The following is a 17000-nucleotide window of genomic DNA, read 5'->3' on the forward strand; positions in this document are numbered from 1 at the left end:
CTGAGTCAGATGCCACCAGCAGAAGGTTGATTTTCTTTTTTGGTGGTCAGGTTATGTAGTTTCCGCATCAGAGTGTTGCTCTTTTCAGAGTTCTGAAAGCATGCTCTATGCCTCGTCCCCCTCAGATTTTAGAAGGCACTTCTGATTCTTAAACCTTGGGTCGAGTGCTCTAGCTATTTTTAGAAATCTCACATTGGTATCTTCTTTGTCTTTTGTCAGATCTGTTGTGAAAGCGTTCTTAAAATGAACAACATGTGCTGGGTCATCATCCGAGACTGCTATAACATATATAACAAAAATATGGCAGAATGCAGGTAAACCAGAGCCGAAGACACACAATTCTCCCCCAAGGAGTTCAGTCACAAATTTAATTAAGGTATTATTTTTTAATGAGCATCATCAGCATGGAAACATATCCTCTGGAATGGTGGCTGAAGGAAGAAGGGACATATGAATGTTTAGCATATCTGGCACACAAATACCTTGCAACACCGGCAACAAAAATGCCATGTGAATGCCTGTTCTCACTTTCAGGTGACATTGTAAATAAGAAGCAGACAGCAGCATCTCCTGTAAATGTAAACAAACTTGTTTGTCTTAGCAATTGGCTGAACAAGAAGTAGGACTGAGTGCACTTCTAGGCTCTAAAGTTTTACATTATTTTGTTTTTGAAAGCAGTTATGTAACAAAAAAATCTACATTTGTTTTTCTTAGTGATTGGCTGAACAAGAAGTAGGACTGAGTGGACTTGTAGGATCTAATGTTTTAATTGTTTTGTTTTTCAATGCAGTTATTTTTTGTACATAATTCTTACAGTTGTAAGTTACACTTTCATTATAAAGAAGATTGCACTAGAGTACTTGTATGAGGTGAATTGAAAAATACTATTTCTTTTGTTTAATTTTTACAGTTCAAATATTTGTAATAAAAAGAATAATATAAAGTGAGCACTGTACACTTTGTATTCTGTGTTGTAATAGAAATCTATATATTTGAAAATGTAGAAAAATATCCAAAAATATTTAATACATTTCAATTGGTGTTCTATTGTTTAACAGTGCGATTAATCACGATTAATTTCTTTTAGCTAATCGCATGAGTTAACTGCAATTAATTGACAGCCCTACTTATTTCATCATGTAAAAAAGTTTTACCAACCCTATAGGATTGGATACATTACCTCCAGGTTAATGAATATTCCAGATATTACCCAAATACACACAGCCAATCCTTATTAACTAAACTAAAATTTATTTAAAAAGAAAAGAGAGAGAGAGAGTATAGTTAAAAGATCAATATACATACAGACATGAGTTCAATACTTGAGGTTCAGATTCATAGCAGAGATGGTAAGCTTTATAGCTGCAAAAAGTTCTTTTAGATTTTAGTCCATAGGTTATAGTCCAATGTCCAGTATTATATTCAGGGCGGACTAATCAGCACTGGGATCTCAATCTTGTGGCTTAAGCTTTCCCTGCGTTCAAGCATCAAGCAGATCTGAGATGACATGATCAGGACTCGAGGGTCTTTTTATACAGTGTCCTAGCATCCACTTGACCATACAGTCCTGGGCAAACAATAGGCTTTTGATGTAACCTTCTGCTTCCTAAACACCACCAGTAATTAGTTACACAAATTAACATAGGGCAATTTATTCATTTAGACAGTCTATCACAAACTTCAGAGACATATAGACAATGACATTACTTCACCCAAGATTCATCTAAATGTTCATATTCCCTTTTGATCTCTGAATCCATAGCTATAGTGACAGACAGGAACTGTCCGTTTACATGGCTAACATTTATGAGTACACATATACAATTAGTATCACCCCTAACTTTAACAAGATAGGCTAGAACTTTGCAATGCAAACCTATCTAGCATCGAATGGCCTTAATTATCATTTCTAACATGTCTCTACAGGCTAATGCTGGGTTAATTAGCCTGCAGGATGCTTAACCCTTTCCAGCCATGTGTTACACTCTTTATAAGATTTGTTGCAAGTATATAACCATGGTAGAAATAATGATTTGCATGATTATATTTCAATTAGATAACATCACAGGGCAAAAAGTGTTCTTTTACCTGAACAGGTTAGCCTGCCCTCAGAATCAAATTCTACCCCTTTACAGCCTGTGCAACCCTGTTGACTTCAGTGGGGTTATGTGGGGTATCAGGGCAGAATTGTGCCTAGATACTAACTAAAAAATAGGATTGTTGGATCGTATTAAATTCTGTGTTCTTAAATAGGTCACCTCATGATGAATTATTCAACTGAGTCAAATCTTCTCTCCACTTTTTATGATGATTATTATCCTGAGTTGGGCTCCGTCTGCAGCACACAGAATATCAAGATCTTTGGATCAGTATTTTTTCCATTTCTTTACTGTGTGGTGTTCGTGTTCGGCCTGGTGGGAAACAGCTTGGTCATTTGCGTTCTGATAGTTTGCAAGAAACTGACCAACATGACTGATGTTTATTTGCTGAACCTTGCCATCTCTGACCTGCTTTTTGTTTTATCCCTCCCTTTCCTGGCTCATTATGCTTCAGACCAATGGACTTTTGGAAATGCAATGTGTAAAACAATATGTGGAGTTTACTACATTGGCTTCTACAGCAGCATATTCTTCATAACCCTCATGAGCATAGACAGGTATTTAGCTATCGTCCATGCTGTGTATGCTCGGAGAGTTCGAACAACCATGCTCAGCATTGTTATAAGCCTTGCCGTTTGGTCAGTGGCCATTTTAGCTTCAATACCAAATATTTTCTTTATCCAAGAACTGAATGAAGATGGCATTATGAAGTGTGCTCCTTATTACCAGGATAATAGGGCTGCTTGGAAACTTGTAACCAATTCTAAAGTCAATGTTTTGGGTCTCTTGATCCCGCTTGGCATTCTCATTTTCTGCTACTCCCACATCTTGAAAAATCTGCAGAGATGCATGAACCGAAACAAGTATAAAGCAATGAAGCTGGTTTTCGTTGTTGTGGTTGTGTTTTTCCTCTTCTGGGCACCCTTCAACATTGCACTTTTTCTAGACTCTTTGCGAAGCCTGCACATCATAGATGACTGCGAGACAAGCAAAAGCCTAGACCTGGCCCTGCAGGTGACTGAAACCATCTCCTTCATCCACTGCTGCCTGAACCCAGTGATCTATGCTTTTGTGGGTGAAAAGTTCAAGAAATACCTTCAGGAAATACTCAGAAAGCATGCAAGATTCTTATTGATTTGCAAAGACCACAATGTCTTTCAGAGTCACTATAGTACCTCTCTCATGCGCACCCAGTCCTCACATTCTTCTGTGATTGACCCTGTCATGTAAAATAGAATGGGGCAAACACAACCATTCAAGCATGCATTTGTTGTGTTATAAGTATCAGTGACTTTGAAAGCAAATACTCCAGGCAGCTCAGTAAATACATTACTTCACATTGTAGTTGGGAGGACTTAGCTTTCAATTAAAGCTCTCTATTACCCTAGTAATGACTGTGGTATTAAAGCTCAGATAATGTTATAATTTTAGTGTCCTTAAATATATCCATTTTAGCTTCATATATATAATATGCTACCTTACAAGGAGAACCAGGCTGTTATCAATATTATTATTTTTAATCCTAACCCTCACTCAAGTGCTCAGGGACCTATGGACATGTATAAGACATGTAACTATCAACCTAATTTCTGAGCTTGGTTTTGTAGTATAATTCCAATTATCCAAATTCCCTTTATCCAAATATCCTAATTACCCAAATCTACAGTATGTCCATCTGGTAGCCCTATGTTAGTTCATCACACACACAACTTCTCAATTAGCCTCTTTGCATCTGTAAGCTCTAATCAACAGATTTGTATTTTGTATAGCAGGTCTCAATAAAGTTATTTTTTTACTCTTTTTAATAAAGTACAAAGTATGATGCTAACATTACCATTACTCCCTCTGTTCCTCGTATTTCTGTATCAGTGACACTGCTCCTCAAAATAGCACTTCCATTTATCCTAACACCTGGTTAGTCAAAAGATTGAGATGTTCCCCAAACAACTGGAATTTAACAGTAATGTATGTTGTCAGTGGTGGTTAAAAAAAAAGTTTCCTGATGTATACTGCTTTTTTTCTGGTTGTGTTGAATAACCCCTGTCATAAATATAAAGGGAAGGGTAAACACCTTTAAAATCCCTCCTGGCCAGAGGAAAAGCCCTTTCACCTGTAAAGGGTTAAGAAGCTAGGGTAACTTCGCTGGCACCTGAACAAAATGACCAATGAGGAGACAAGATACTTTCAAAGCTGGAGCGGGGGAGGAACAAAGGGTCTGGGTCTGTCTTTGTGATGCTTTTGCCGGAGACAGAACAGGAATGGAGTCTTAGAATTTAGTAAGTAATCTAGCTAGATATGTGTGAGATTATGATTTCTTTCAATGGCTGAGGAAATAAGATGTGCTGAATGGAATGGATATTCCTGTTTTTGTGTCTTTTTGTAACTTAAGGTTTTGCCTAGAGGGATTCTCTATGTTTTGAATCTAATTACCCTGTAAGGTATTTACAATCCTGATTTTATAGAGGTGATTCTTTTTACTTCTATTAAAATTCTTCTTTTAAGAAACTGAATGTTTTTCATTGTTCTTAAGATCCAAGGGTTTGGGTCTGTGGTCACCTATGCAAATTGGTGAGGATTTTTATCAAACCTTCCCCAGGAAGAGGGGTGCAAGGTTTTGGTGAGGATTTTGGGGGGAAAGACGTTTCCAAACAACTCTTTCCCAGTAACTGGTTAAATGTTTGGTGGTGGCAGCGAAAGTCCAAGGGCAAAGGGTAAAATAGTTTATACCTTGGGGAAGTTTTAACTTAAGCTGGTAAAAGTAAGCTTAGGAGGTTTTCATGCAGGTCCCCACATCTGTATCCTAGAGTTCAGAGTGGGGAAGGAACCTTGACAGCCCCCATTCTTAAACATGAACAATAGAAACAGAGTTACAAACACCAAAGTTATGAACTGACTGTTCAACCATACACCTCATTTGGAATCAGAAGTATGCAATAAGGCAGAAGCAGAGACAAAAAATATAAAATAAAAAGCAAATAAAGCACAGTACTGTATTAAACGTAAACTACTAAAAACAGTAAAGTTTTTAAAAAAAGATTTGACAAGGCAAGGAAAATGTTTCTTTGCTTGTTTCATTTAAATTAAGATGGTTAATAGCAGAATTTTTCTTCTGCATAGTAAAGTTTCAAAGCTGTATTAAGTCAATGTTCAGTTGTAATCTTTTGAAAGAACAACCATAATGTTTTGTTCAGTGTTCCGAGCACTTCAGAGTTACGAACAACCTCCATTCCTGAGGTGTTTGTAACTCTGAGGTTCTACCATATTTAATACTATGTACTTGCTTTAAACACATGGGTAATGGAAGTATGCTTACTCCTCAGATTAATTATTACTTGTGAATAGTTTAATCTACATTCTTGAGACAACTTGTATGAGTAAAGGTTTCCAGGAATTTGCTCTAACTGAGAAGACAAGGAGGAGTATATCTAAGGATATGTCTACACAACAAAGAAAACCCCATGGCTGAGACTGGGGCTCGCAGAGCTCAGGCTGTGGGGCTGTGTCATTGCTGACTAGATTTCTGGGCTTGCACTGGAGACTGAGCTCTAGGACCTTCCCATCCCGCAGGGTCCTAGAGCATGGGCTCCAGCCTGAGCCTGAAAGTCTATACAGCAATGAAACAGCCCTTCAACCCAAGCTCTGCAAGCCTGAGTCAGTTAGTACAGGCTATTGCTGGGTGGACATATCCTAAAGCTCTAAAGCCTTAAATATGGTACTTATGGCTGGTAGAATCAGCATTTCAATGGCATACTGAACATGCAGTACACACTCTTTATCAGTGGTACTAAACCTTTAAAAAAGGTAGGGCCACTTTATTTATGTTTCTGTTTTAGTTCATCTGTGTCATCTCCTGTTCTGTCTTTCTATTTTCTTTCCTTTCCCAGTTTATTAAAAAATAGACTGTGTACTTTTAATGCCTTTCTATTTTTTCCTCATTTTTTGCTCCCCCAGCCCCATAGATCAGAAGGCACCTCAAGTTGCCGATCAGATGCGGATATAATGAGGTTCCTGCGTGTACTTCAAAGAGACACAGAGCCCCCCATTCCCAAAGAGAGAGAAGTGTCACATAGACCAACTCACAGCAAAGTCCACCCCTCTCCCCATAGAGACTAAATATTCCCTCTCCACTTCCTGCCCCTTATACAGAGAAAGGAGAGGTGATATAGATCAAGACAGGCAGCAAAATCTCCCATGCTCCTAACGGTGACCCCTGCTGTTTAAGCAGCCAAGCCTCTGGAAGGCAGCTGCTTCTGCAAAGTACAGTAAGTCAGTGTGGCTTCCTGACTTACTTTGCAGAAGCAGCTACCTCCCACTCCAACTGCCCATCGGGAGAGGTTTCCTAAATTGTTTGGCTGCTTTAACTGCATGATTAGGAGCATGGGGGATTTTGCTGCCTGTCTTAATCTATATCACCACCCCTTTCTCTGTATACAGAGGGGAGAGGGAATATAGGATCTTGAAAGCGGGGAAGCAGCTGTCTGCAGCTCATAGCCTATGTATGAAAGTAGCAAGTCCCTGAAAAATTAAGCACTGGCTGGGTAACCAGAGATCACTCACCCCTACCTGCGCCCCTCACCCTGCACCCCCATCCTGTACCCCTTTCTTGCACTCCTATGGGGAAACTAACCGGGAGTCATGGGAGTGCCTGTTGTTGTTCCTTGCTCCCCCCACCTCCTGCCTGTGGGGGGGCACGGAAGATGACCTGCCAAGCCCTGAGGTGCAAAAATTAAGAACCGTAGCCCTGTGATAATATTCCCGTTGCATGCTTCCCCTTTCATGTGCAGGCATAGCTCTGCTCCAGTCCCAGGAACTTGCTCAGGGCATGGAGGGGAAGGGCTATGATAGGGACACAAACACCAGTGCCGTGTAAAACTCAAAGAGCTGTGGCAGGCACAGCAGAAGGCAAGGGAGGAAATAGTTGCCTCTGGTGCACAGCTGCAGACATGCCGTTTCTACAAGGAGGGGTCTGGGGTCAGCGTGGTGATGAATAGCCCCCCCCTTTCCGCCCCTGCTCCCGTTGAACTCCTCTTATAGCCTGGTGTTCATAACCCACAGCACAATACAGAAGGGCAGTGCAGGATCCATGCTTTCTGGCAGAGATGGCTGGCTCGCAGGTTACCAGAGCAGTTGAAAATCAGCTGGAAACCTGGTAGGATGCCCATGGAATGATGGGATTGAGAAACCTGCATCATGTGACACTGACCCTGCCCCCACGAGGCATTGCAAACCCTTCCCGAAACAGTCTGTGGCCAGCTGTACAGTGGGATAGGTACCCACAGTGCACTGCTCTCTGTGTCCATGCAAGAGATGCTACTGTGGATGCGCTGGCTCCGCCCACACAAGGAGCTAGTGTGGACATACAACAGCGGTTTAATTATAGCAGTGGCTGTATGTCAAGGTTACTTCAGTCGACTTAACTGTGTATTGTAGACATTGCCTATGTCAATGGGAGAAGCTCTCCTGCTGCCATAACACTGTCTACACGGGGGCGTAGGTCAGTATAACTATGTCATACTGGGGTGGAGTGGATTTTTGACCCCCCTGAGTGACATAGTTATACCAATATAGGTCTGTAATGTAGACCAGACCTCAGAAGTCATGGATGTAACACGTTAGTTACCCTTTTATCCAAGGTGCAAAGAATTCCTTGAAAATGTTTTTTAAAACCATTCTTATTTTTAATGTTATAAATGACCATCTTCAGGTTCAGGCCAACATGTGATACATTCTGGCTTGGGCTAAAATTTTCTCAGCCATAATTTCTTCCTTCCACTGCAACATGCTTAGTTCATGCCTAGTACTACAATGCATAGCAGTAAATTGGAGCAAGTACACATCAGTGCAGCCGGCAGAGCACAGTGGGCTGGGGCCAGGTTGCTCCACTTCCCACTGCCCGGTGAGTGCAGGGCGCGCCTGACCCCAGCTGCAGTCCCCTGGGATGTAGCTCAGGGGAAGTGGTGGAGTGGGGGTAGGGCTGGGGCGGAACGGGGTAGGGGCCTTGGGGAAGGGGTGGAGAGGCAGCAGGGTTGGGGCAAAGCAGGGATGAGAAGAGGCAGAGGTTTCCTGGCCAGCTCAGCCAGCCAGGGGACTGGGCTGGCCACTGGAGCAGCACACAGCTGCATAGGGCCCTACGCAGCTGCGTAATTTGCGTATGGGTAAGGACAGCCCTGCCCCTTCCCCAGCCCTGAGCCCTCTCCTTCACCCCAAACCCCTCATCCCCGGCCCCACCCCAGAACCCACACCCCCAGCTGGATCCCACACCCCCTCCCATACTCCGAAGCCCCCAGCTCCAGCCTGGAGCCCCCTCAAACGCCCCAAGCCCCTCATCCCTGGCCCCACCCCAGAGCCTGCACCCCCAGCCAGAGTCTACCCCTCCCCGCACTCCAACCCCCTGCCCCAGCCTGGAACCCTCTCCCGCACTCTGAACCCTTCATTTCTGGCCCCACCCGGAGCTCTCACCCCTAGCCCAGAGCCCCCCGCACCCTAACCCCCTGCCCCAGACTGGAGGCCTCTCCCGCACCCCGAACTCCTCAACTCCAGCCCCACCCCAGAGCCTGCACCCCCAGCGCTCTCCCCCCTCCTCCACCCCAACCCAGTGAAAGTGAGAGGAGGCACTGAATGACATCCCAAAAAAGTCCTTAATTCAGCCATGGTCTTTCCTTCCTGACTAAGAAAGTTCCCCAATTTGGACTGAAAATTTGTAGTTTCAGATAGTGGGGAAGATGGGAAGGCAAAATGTGCTTTTATGGTCACCTTCCATCTTTCATAAGACAAGCTTTCCATTCCTCAGATCATCCTAGTAGCCCTTCTCTGTACCTGTTCCAGCTTGAATTCATCCTTCTTAAACATGAGAGACCAGAACTGCACACAGTATTCCAGGTGAGGTCTCACCAGTGCCTTGTATAACGGTACTAAAACCTCCTTATCTCTACTGGAAATACCTCACCTGATGCATCCCAAGACTGCATTAGCTTTTTTCATGGCCATATCACATTGGCAGCTCATAGTCATCCTATGATCAACCAATATTCCAAGGTCCTTCTCCTCCTCCATTACTTCTAATTGATGTGTCCACAGCTTATAACTAAAATTCTTGTTATTAATCCCTAAATGCATAACCTTACACTTCTCACTATTAAATTTCATACTATTACTATTACTCCAGTTTGCAAGGTCATCCAGATCCTCCTGTATGATATCCCAGTCCTTCTCTAAATTGGCAATACCTCCCAGCTTTGTATCATCCACAAACTTTATTAGCACACTCCCACTTTTTGTGCCAAGGTCAGTATTAAAAAGATTAAATAAGATTGGTCCCAAAACTAATCCCTGAGGAACTCCACTAGTAACCTCCCTCCAGCCTGACAGTTCACCTTTCAGTAGGACCCGCTGTAGTCTCCCTGTTAACCAATTCCTTATCCACCTTTCAATTTTCATTTTGATCTCCATCTTTTCCAATTTAACTAATAATTCCCCATGTGGCACGGTATCAAATGCCTTACTGAAATCTAGGTAAATTAGATCCACTGCGTTTCCTTTGTCTAAAAAATCTGTTACTTTCTCAAAGAAGGAGATCAGGTTGGTTTGGCACAATCTACCTTTTGTAAAACCATGTTGTATTTTGTCCCATTTACCATTGACTTCAATGTCCTTAACTACTTTCTCCTTCAAAATTTGTCCAAGACCTTGCATACTACAGATGTCAAACTAACAGGCCTGTAGTTACCTGGATCACTTTTTTTTCCTTTCTTAAAAATAGGAACTATGTTAGCAATTCTCCAATCATACGGTACAACCCCTGAGTTTACAGATTCATTAAAAATTTTTGTTAATGGGCTTGCAATTTCGTGTGCCAATTCCTTTAATATTCTTGGATGAAGATTATCTGGGCCCCCCCATTTAGTCCCATTAAGCTGTTCGAGTTTCGCTTCTACCTCAGATATGGTAATATCTACCTCCATATCCTCATTCCCATTTGTCATGCTACCATTATCCCTCAGATCCTCTTTAGCCTTATTAAAGACTGAGCCAAAGTATTTGTTTAGATATTGGGCCATGCCTAGATTATCCTTGACCTCCACTCCATCCTCAGTGTTTAGCGGTCCCACTTCTTCTTTCTTTGTTTTCTTCTTATTTATATGGCTGTAGAACCTTTTACTATTGGTTTTAATTCCCTTTGCAAGGTCCAACTCTACTTGACTTTTAGCCTGTCTCACTTTATCCCTACATGTTCTGACCTCAATAAGGTAGCTTTCCTTGCTGATCCCTCCCATCTTTCACTCCCTGTATGCTTTCTGCTTTTTCTTAGTCGCCTCTCTGAGATGCTTGCTCATCCAGCTTGGTCTACAACTCCTGCGTATGAATTTTTTCCCCTTTCTTGGGATGCAGGCTTCCGATAGCTTCTGCAGCTTTGATTTAAAGTAATCCCAGGCCTCCTCTGCCTTTAGATCCATAAGTTCTTCAGTCCAATCCACTTCCCTAACTAATTTCCTTAATTTTTGAAAGTCAGCCCTTTTGAAATCGAAACCCCTAGTTGCAGATTTATTTTTGTTAATCCTTCTGTTCAGTTTGAACTGAATTAGCTCATGATCACTTGAACCAAGTTTATCCCCTACAACGATTTCTTCTATGAGGTCCTCACTACTCACCAAAACCAAATCTAAAATGGCATCCCCTCTCATTGGTTCAGCAACTACTTGTTGAAGGAATCCATCAGCTATCGCATCTAGGAAAATCTGAGCCCTATTATTACTAGCACTTGTCCTCCAGTCTATATCTGGGAAGTTAAAGTCTCCCATGATCACGCAGTTTCCATTAGTATTTACTTCATTAAAAACATTAAAGAGGGCTCTATCCATTCCAAATTAGATCCCGGCGGTCTATAGCACACCCCAAGCACTATCCCAGGTGAGGCTCTAGTAGTTTTCTTCCCCAATGTAATTTTTGCCCAGATGGACTCTGTCTTATCCATTCCATCGCTTCTTATTTCTTTGCATTCTACCTCATCATTGATATACAATGCTACTCCACCACCTTTACCTTTATTTCGGTCTTTCTTAAACAGCACATACCCTTCAATACCTGTAGTCCAGTCATGACTACTGTTTCACCATGTTTCTGTTATCCCTATAATATCTGATTTCACTTCCTGCACCAGTAGCTCTAGTTACTCCATTTTGTTACCTAGGCTCCTTGCATTAGTGTACAAACATCTTAATTTTTGCTGTTTGGCCTCGCTCACATTCTGTACCCTATTAGGCATGGTCATTCTACAGCCAGTATAACCTATTAGACTGGTATCCACACTGCTCTTTCTCCTTATATACATTCTTCTACCCACGGCTGTATCCTTTCTTACTTTGTTTTTTTCCCTCTGAATGCTAAAATCTGGCGTGGAGATTACCTGGACATCTCCCAACCATCTCCCCCAAATTCCTAGTTTAAAGCTCTCTTAATCAGTTGTGCCAGCCTCCATCCTAGAAGTCTATTTCCTTCCCTACTCAGATGGAGTCCATCTTGAGAGAACTGTCCTCTGTCCATGAATGCCTCTCAGTGGCCATACATCCCAAAGCCCTCCTTATAGCACCACTGCCTAAGCCATCTGTTGATAGTCATAATCTTGTCACACCTTTGTTGCACTTCTCTAGGAACAGGCAGAATCCCACTGAAGATCACCTGAGCCTCGATTTCCTTAAGCGTCTTCCCCAGCCTAGCATAGTCTCCCTTAATACTTTCCAGCGAGAATCTAGCTGTATCATTTGTTCCCACATGAAGGATAATTAGGGGATTCTTTCCTGCTCCCTTTAGGATCCTTTTTAACTTCAGGTCTACATCCCGTATCTTAGCACCTGGAAGACAGCATACCCTTCTAGTCTCTGGATCAGCTCTGGTTACAGGCCTGTCTATTCTTCTCAGTAAAGAGTCCCCGATCACATAGACCTGCCTTTTCCTGGTGACGGTGCTATTCTCCAGTCTATCCTGTTCCCTCTGGCTGCAAGTTCTTTCCATTCCTATTCTCCCTTGTAATCCTCTTCAACCCATCCTGTATCCTTCTGGGGCTCATATTTGGTGTAGTCTCCATTGACTCTTCCCCTTTTCCTATAGGACTAGCCGCTCTTCTCTTCTTCCTTGCCCTTCCACCTTCAGTGACTACCTGCTGAGCCCCTTCTTCGTTTTCCAACTCTGCAAACCTGTTCTTGAGCTCTATTTCTCCTTCACTAGGCCGTCTTTTCCTCTGCCTGGTTCTTTTAGTCACATGCTTCCACTGACCACTTTCCTCACCCAGTCTCCCCTCAGAATTCCTCAGTCCTGCTTCCATCTGCAAGTCTGAGGTTTTCCCTTCAGATACATCATGTCTTTGCTCCATAATCTGCTTGAACCCCTTTCTAAACTCAACCAGACTTTCCACCTGCATCTCCAAACCTCGGATTTTTTCCTCCATCAGCTCCATCAGATGGCATTTCATGCAGACAAAACTCTTACCAGGTACCCCCTCCAGGATCATGTACATATCGCAGCTTCCACATCCAGTCATCTTCATCGTGTCTTCCACTACATGAGTCACTCCCACTGCTGCCTCTGTATCTGTCATAGCCTTCCCACCTAAATCCTGTTAATCTGGGAAACAAACCACACCAAAACACCACCACCCACAGCAAAAACAAACTCCAAACAAGCACCACAATGCAAACTCCCCTTTCAAACTCCCACTCAAACTCCCCTGTTTACAGCTCTGTTTGCTGGCTCCTGTGCCACTGTCCTTGACCAATAAATAACTCTTCAGGAATTCTATGCATTAGACTGTATCTAATAATCTCTTTGACCTATAGAACTCCAGAAGTTCTTGGAAACCATTCCCTTACACATATATATAATGAGTACATAAGCATATATAAAACTGGGAAATATGATGAGGGATGATTGTTACAGCTGATGTTTCCTATTGGGGAATCAATAGGGAAGAATGATTATGGGGGAAGAAAGAGCCACTGAAAGCTATTATTATCTTATAGAATTGTTAGTCCTTTCAGCTGTAAATAATTATGCCTTCACACATAACATAAATCAGGTAAACTGAGCATGTATAGAAATGACATCAGAACATATGTTTCTTCCGACAAAGAGATTTCTTTGTTTAAAAACTTATATAATAACAGTGGTGTTGGAACTTAGTTAGGGAATGAAACTGCAAGTCCCTCCAGTTACGCAGAAGGAGAGACACATAGCCAGCTCTTCATCATCAATCATCCATCACATCAAAGGGTGGTAATATTTCCATTCTTTCTGAATTCTGTGTAGTGCTGTACTAATCTCTGATTGATAATCTTTGAGCCTGTTATTCAACAATCTCGAATTGTTGTTAACTTCAGATACACAACAAGATATTGTAAGTAGGATTAATATACGCAGCATCCTACAAGCGTTCTATAAAGTCGAAACACTAAGCACATTGATATAACTCTAATATCTCTTTCAACTATACTAACACACAGGTAAGCCAGACTCAGGAGTGACAGAAGCTCCCTAAAAGTGGGGGGGCCACAGGTGCCCAAACTGTGGCCCTGAACTCACGCCACCTCTTCCCTGGAGGCCACATCCCTCACTTGTTCCTCTCCACCTCCTGCCCCCTGTTGCTCGCCTTACAACCGGTAAAAAGTGGGAGGGCATAGTTTAGAATATCATTTAGAAACAAGGAAATGATAAACAATAGGGTGCTCAGCATGTTCACTACCTCAGTTTTATTGGTGCTTTAATTATGCACCATGAAGTCAGTCTGGTTCCTTAACCTGCTCAACAGGATGCACAGTGAATGGGAATCCCCATGAGTACCATTCTTTCAGGCTGAGCGCTGGCGACAGGATTTAGGCCTCATTGCAATTTTCTAGGTAACCAGGCTCTCAAAATTCTTCTGCTCACTAACATACTACTTGGTGTTCCCCTTTTCATGGAAACACATCACATCCCTGACACACCAGCCAGGAAAGTCACAAATCCAGTGTCTCCCCAATGCTAGCCTATCGCCATCTCTGCATCGCTTGTAAAACTGAGTAGGAAACCCTGCGAGAAGTTATCTCATGGGCTTCCCAGTATTTCCTCTTTTCATTTTCATGGAAATGGTTTGGGAACAACAGTGCTTAATATGCAATGAAAGAGGTGCTGAGGCTCAAGCAATTAGGTGCTAGGGTGCAAGCAATTTTTTTTATTTTCATAACTGAAAGAGGAAGCCCAGAAGTGCTGAGGCTACAAACTGCCAAGCCCTGAAGTGACGAAGCTCAGCCCTGACAAGCCTTGGCACAAATTAAACACTGTGGAACAACCTTTCTCATGGGATTTTGACAATAATAACTGAAAGTGGAGATGCTCACAAAAAATAAATCTAATGAAACCCAAAAGTTACCCAAATATTTTCAAACGTCAAAAAAAGCTTTGATTTGGTTCAGGTGTTGTGTGAGGCTTGAGGGTGAAATGTTCTTTTAACTGAACAGGCTAGCCTGTCCTCATGGGCCAAATTCTATCCCTTTACAGCCTGTGCAATCCTGTTGACTTGCGTGAGGTGTCAGGGCAGAATTGTGCTTAGATTACTAACTAAACAATAGGATTGTTGGGTTGTATTAAATTCTGTGCTCTTGAACAGGTCACCTCATGATGAATTATTCAACTGAGACAAGTCGTCTACTTTTTATGATTACTATTCCAAGTGGGGCTCCACCTGCAGGACAGAGAACATTGAGATCTTTGAATCAGTATTTTTTCCAGTCTTTTACTGTGTGGTGTTCATGTTCCGCTCGGTGGGAAACAGCTTGGTCATCTGTGTTCTGGTAGTTTGCAAGAAACTGACCAGCTGAGTGATGTCTATTTGCAGAACCTCGCCGTCTCTGGCCTGCTTTATGTTTTCTCCCCGCCCTTTCTGGCTCATTATGCTTCAGGCCAATGGACTTTTGGAAATCCAACGTGTAAAATAATACATGGAATTTACTACATTGGCTTCTACAGCAGCATATTCTTCATAATCCTAATGAGCACAGACAGGTATTTAGCCATCGTCCAGGCTGTGTATGCTCGGAAAGTTCGAACTATGCTCAGCATTGTTATAAGCCTCGCTGTTTGGTCAGTGGCCACTTTAGCTTCAGTACCAAATATTTTATTCATCCAAGAATTTAATGAAGATGGCATTATGAAATGTGCTTCTTATTACCAGTATAATAGGACTATTGGAAACTTTTAATCAATTTTGAAGTCAATATATTGGGCTTCCTGATCCCCTTTGACACTCTCATTATCTGTTACTCCCACATCTTGTAAAACCTGCAGAGATGCATGAACTGAAACAAGCTTAAAGCTGGTTTTCATTGTTGTAGTTGTGTCTTTCCTCTTCTGGACGCCCTTCAACATTGTGATTTTTCTGGTTTCCTTGCAAAGCCTGCACATCATAGATGACTGCGAGATGAGCAAAAGCCTAGACCTGGCCCTGCAGGTGACAAACCATCTCCTTCATCCACTGCTGCCTGAACCCAGTGATCTACGCTTTTGTGGGTGAAAAGTTCAAGAAATACCTTCATGAAATATTCCAAATACATACATGATTCTTATTGACTTGCAAAGACCACAATGTCTTTTAGAGTCACTATAGCACCTCTTCCATGTGCACCCCAGTCCTCACATTCTTCTGTTGTTGACCCTGTCCTGTAAAATACAATGGGCCAAATACAACCATTCAGGGATGCAGTTGATGCGATATAGTATCAGTGACTTTGAAAGAAAATACTTCAGGCAGCTTAGTAAATAGATTATTTCACATTGTAGGTGGGAGGACTTAGCTTTCAATTAAAATTCTCACTCATCATAGTAGTGACTCGTATAAAAGCTTAGACAATATTATAATTTCAGTGTCCTTAAATTTATTAATTTGAGCTTCATATGTATAATATGCTTCCTTAAAAGGAAGGCTGTTGTTAACATTATTATTTTTAATCCTACAGCTCACTGAAGTCCTCAGGGACGTATGGACATGTATAAGACACGTAACTATCAACTGAATTTATTATCTAGGTTTTATAATACAGTAGAATTCCAGTTATCCAAATTCCTTTTTTCCAAAAATCCTAACTATCCTAATCTACAGTGTGTCCATCCTGTGCTCTTACGTTAGTTCATCACACACTTAACTTCTCAATTTGCCTCTTTGCACCTGTAAGCACTAATCAACAGCTTTGTATTTGTAAAGCAGGTCTCAAAGTTTTTTTTAACTCTTTTTAATAGAATACAAAGTATTAAGCTAACATCAGCATTACTCCCTCTGTTCCCTCAATTTCTGTATCAGTGACACTGCACTGCAGAATAGCACTTCCATTAATCCGTACACCTGGTTAGTCAGAAGTTTCAGATGTTCCCCAAGCCATGGTATTTAACACTAATGTATGTAGTCATTGATGGTTTAAAAAAAAAAAAGAAAAAAGAAAAAAGTGTCCTGAAGTATCTGCTTTTTTCCAGTTGAGTTAAATAGCCCCTCTTCTTAAACGTGTATTTGATATTATATACCTGCTACAAACACTAGGGTAATGCAAGTATGCCTGCTCCTAGGAATAATTTTTACTTGTTAATAGTTTAATTTACATCATTGAGGCAACTCATATAAGTAAAGGTTTCCAAGAAATTGCTCTAAATAAGATGACAAGAAGGAGTATATCTAAGGGTATGTCTACACAGCAATGAAAAAAATCCATGGCTGGCTCATCCTAGTTGACTAGGGCTTGCAAGGCTCAGGCTATGGGGCTGTATAGATTTCTGGACTTGGGCTAGAGCCCAAGCTGTGGGGCCCTTCTCCCCCGCCCCCCTCAGCAGGATTCTAGAGCCCAGGCTCCAGCCCGAGCCTGGAAGTCTACACAGCAATAAAACAGTCGC

At 42.0% G+C, this 17000-nt stretch overlaps 1 protein-coding gene and 1 pseudogene across 2 annotated transcripts; both read left to right on the forward strand.

The window, feature by feature from the left end:
* Nucleotides 1-1332: 1332 nt before the first annotated feature.
* On the forward strand, nt 1333-3492 carry LOC311515507 (C-C chemokine receptor type 8-like). The gene has a single exon (XM_084618622.1). The coding sequence runs from the start codon at nt 2262-2264 to the stop codon at nt 3327-3329; it is 1068 nt and encodes a 355-aa protein (XP_084474748.1). The 5' UTR covers nt 1333-2261; the 3' UTR covers nt 3330-3492.
* Nucleotides 3493-14838: 11346 nt separating this feature from the next.
* On the forward strand, nt 14839-15760 carry LOC311516767 (C-C chemokine receptor type 8 pseudogene; annotated as a pseudogene). The gene has a single exon. The product of its transcript is annotated as a C-C chemokine receptor type 8 pseudogene (transcript).
* The last annotated feature ends 1240 nt before the right edge of the window (nt 15761-17000 follow it).

Source organism: Lepidochelys olivacea (genome assembly GCF_965140295.1).
Source record: "Lepidochelys olivacea isolate rLepOli2 genome assembly, chromosome: 2".
In the NCBI taxonomy this organism is placed as follows: Eukaryota; Metazoa; Chordata; order Testudines; family Cheloniidae; genus Lepidochelys; species Lepidochelys olivacea.

Excerpts from the sequence above, each read along its gene's own strand:
- LOC311515507 (XM_084618622.1), top strand. The coding sequence starts at position 2,262 with ATGATGAATTATTCAACTGAGTCAAATCTTCTCTCCACTTTTTATGAT.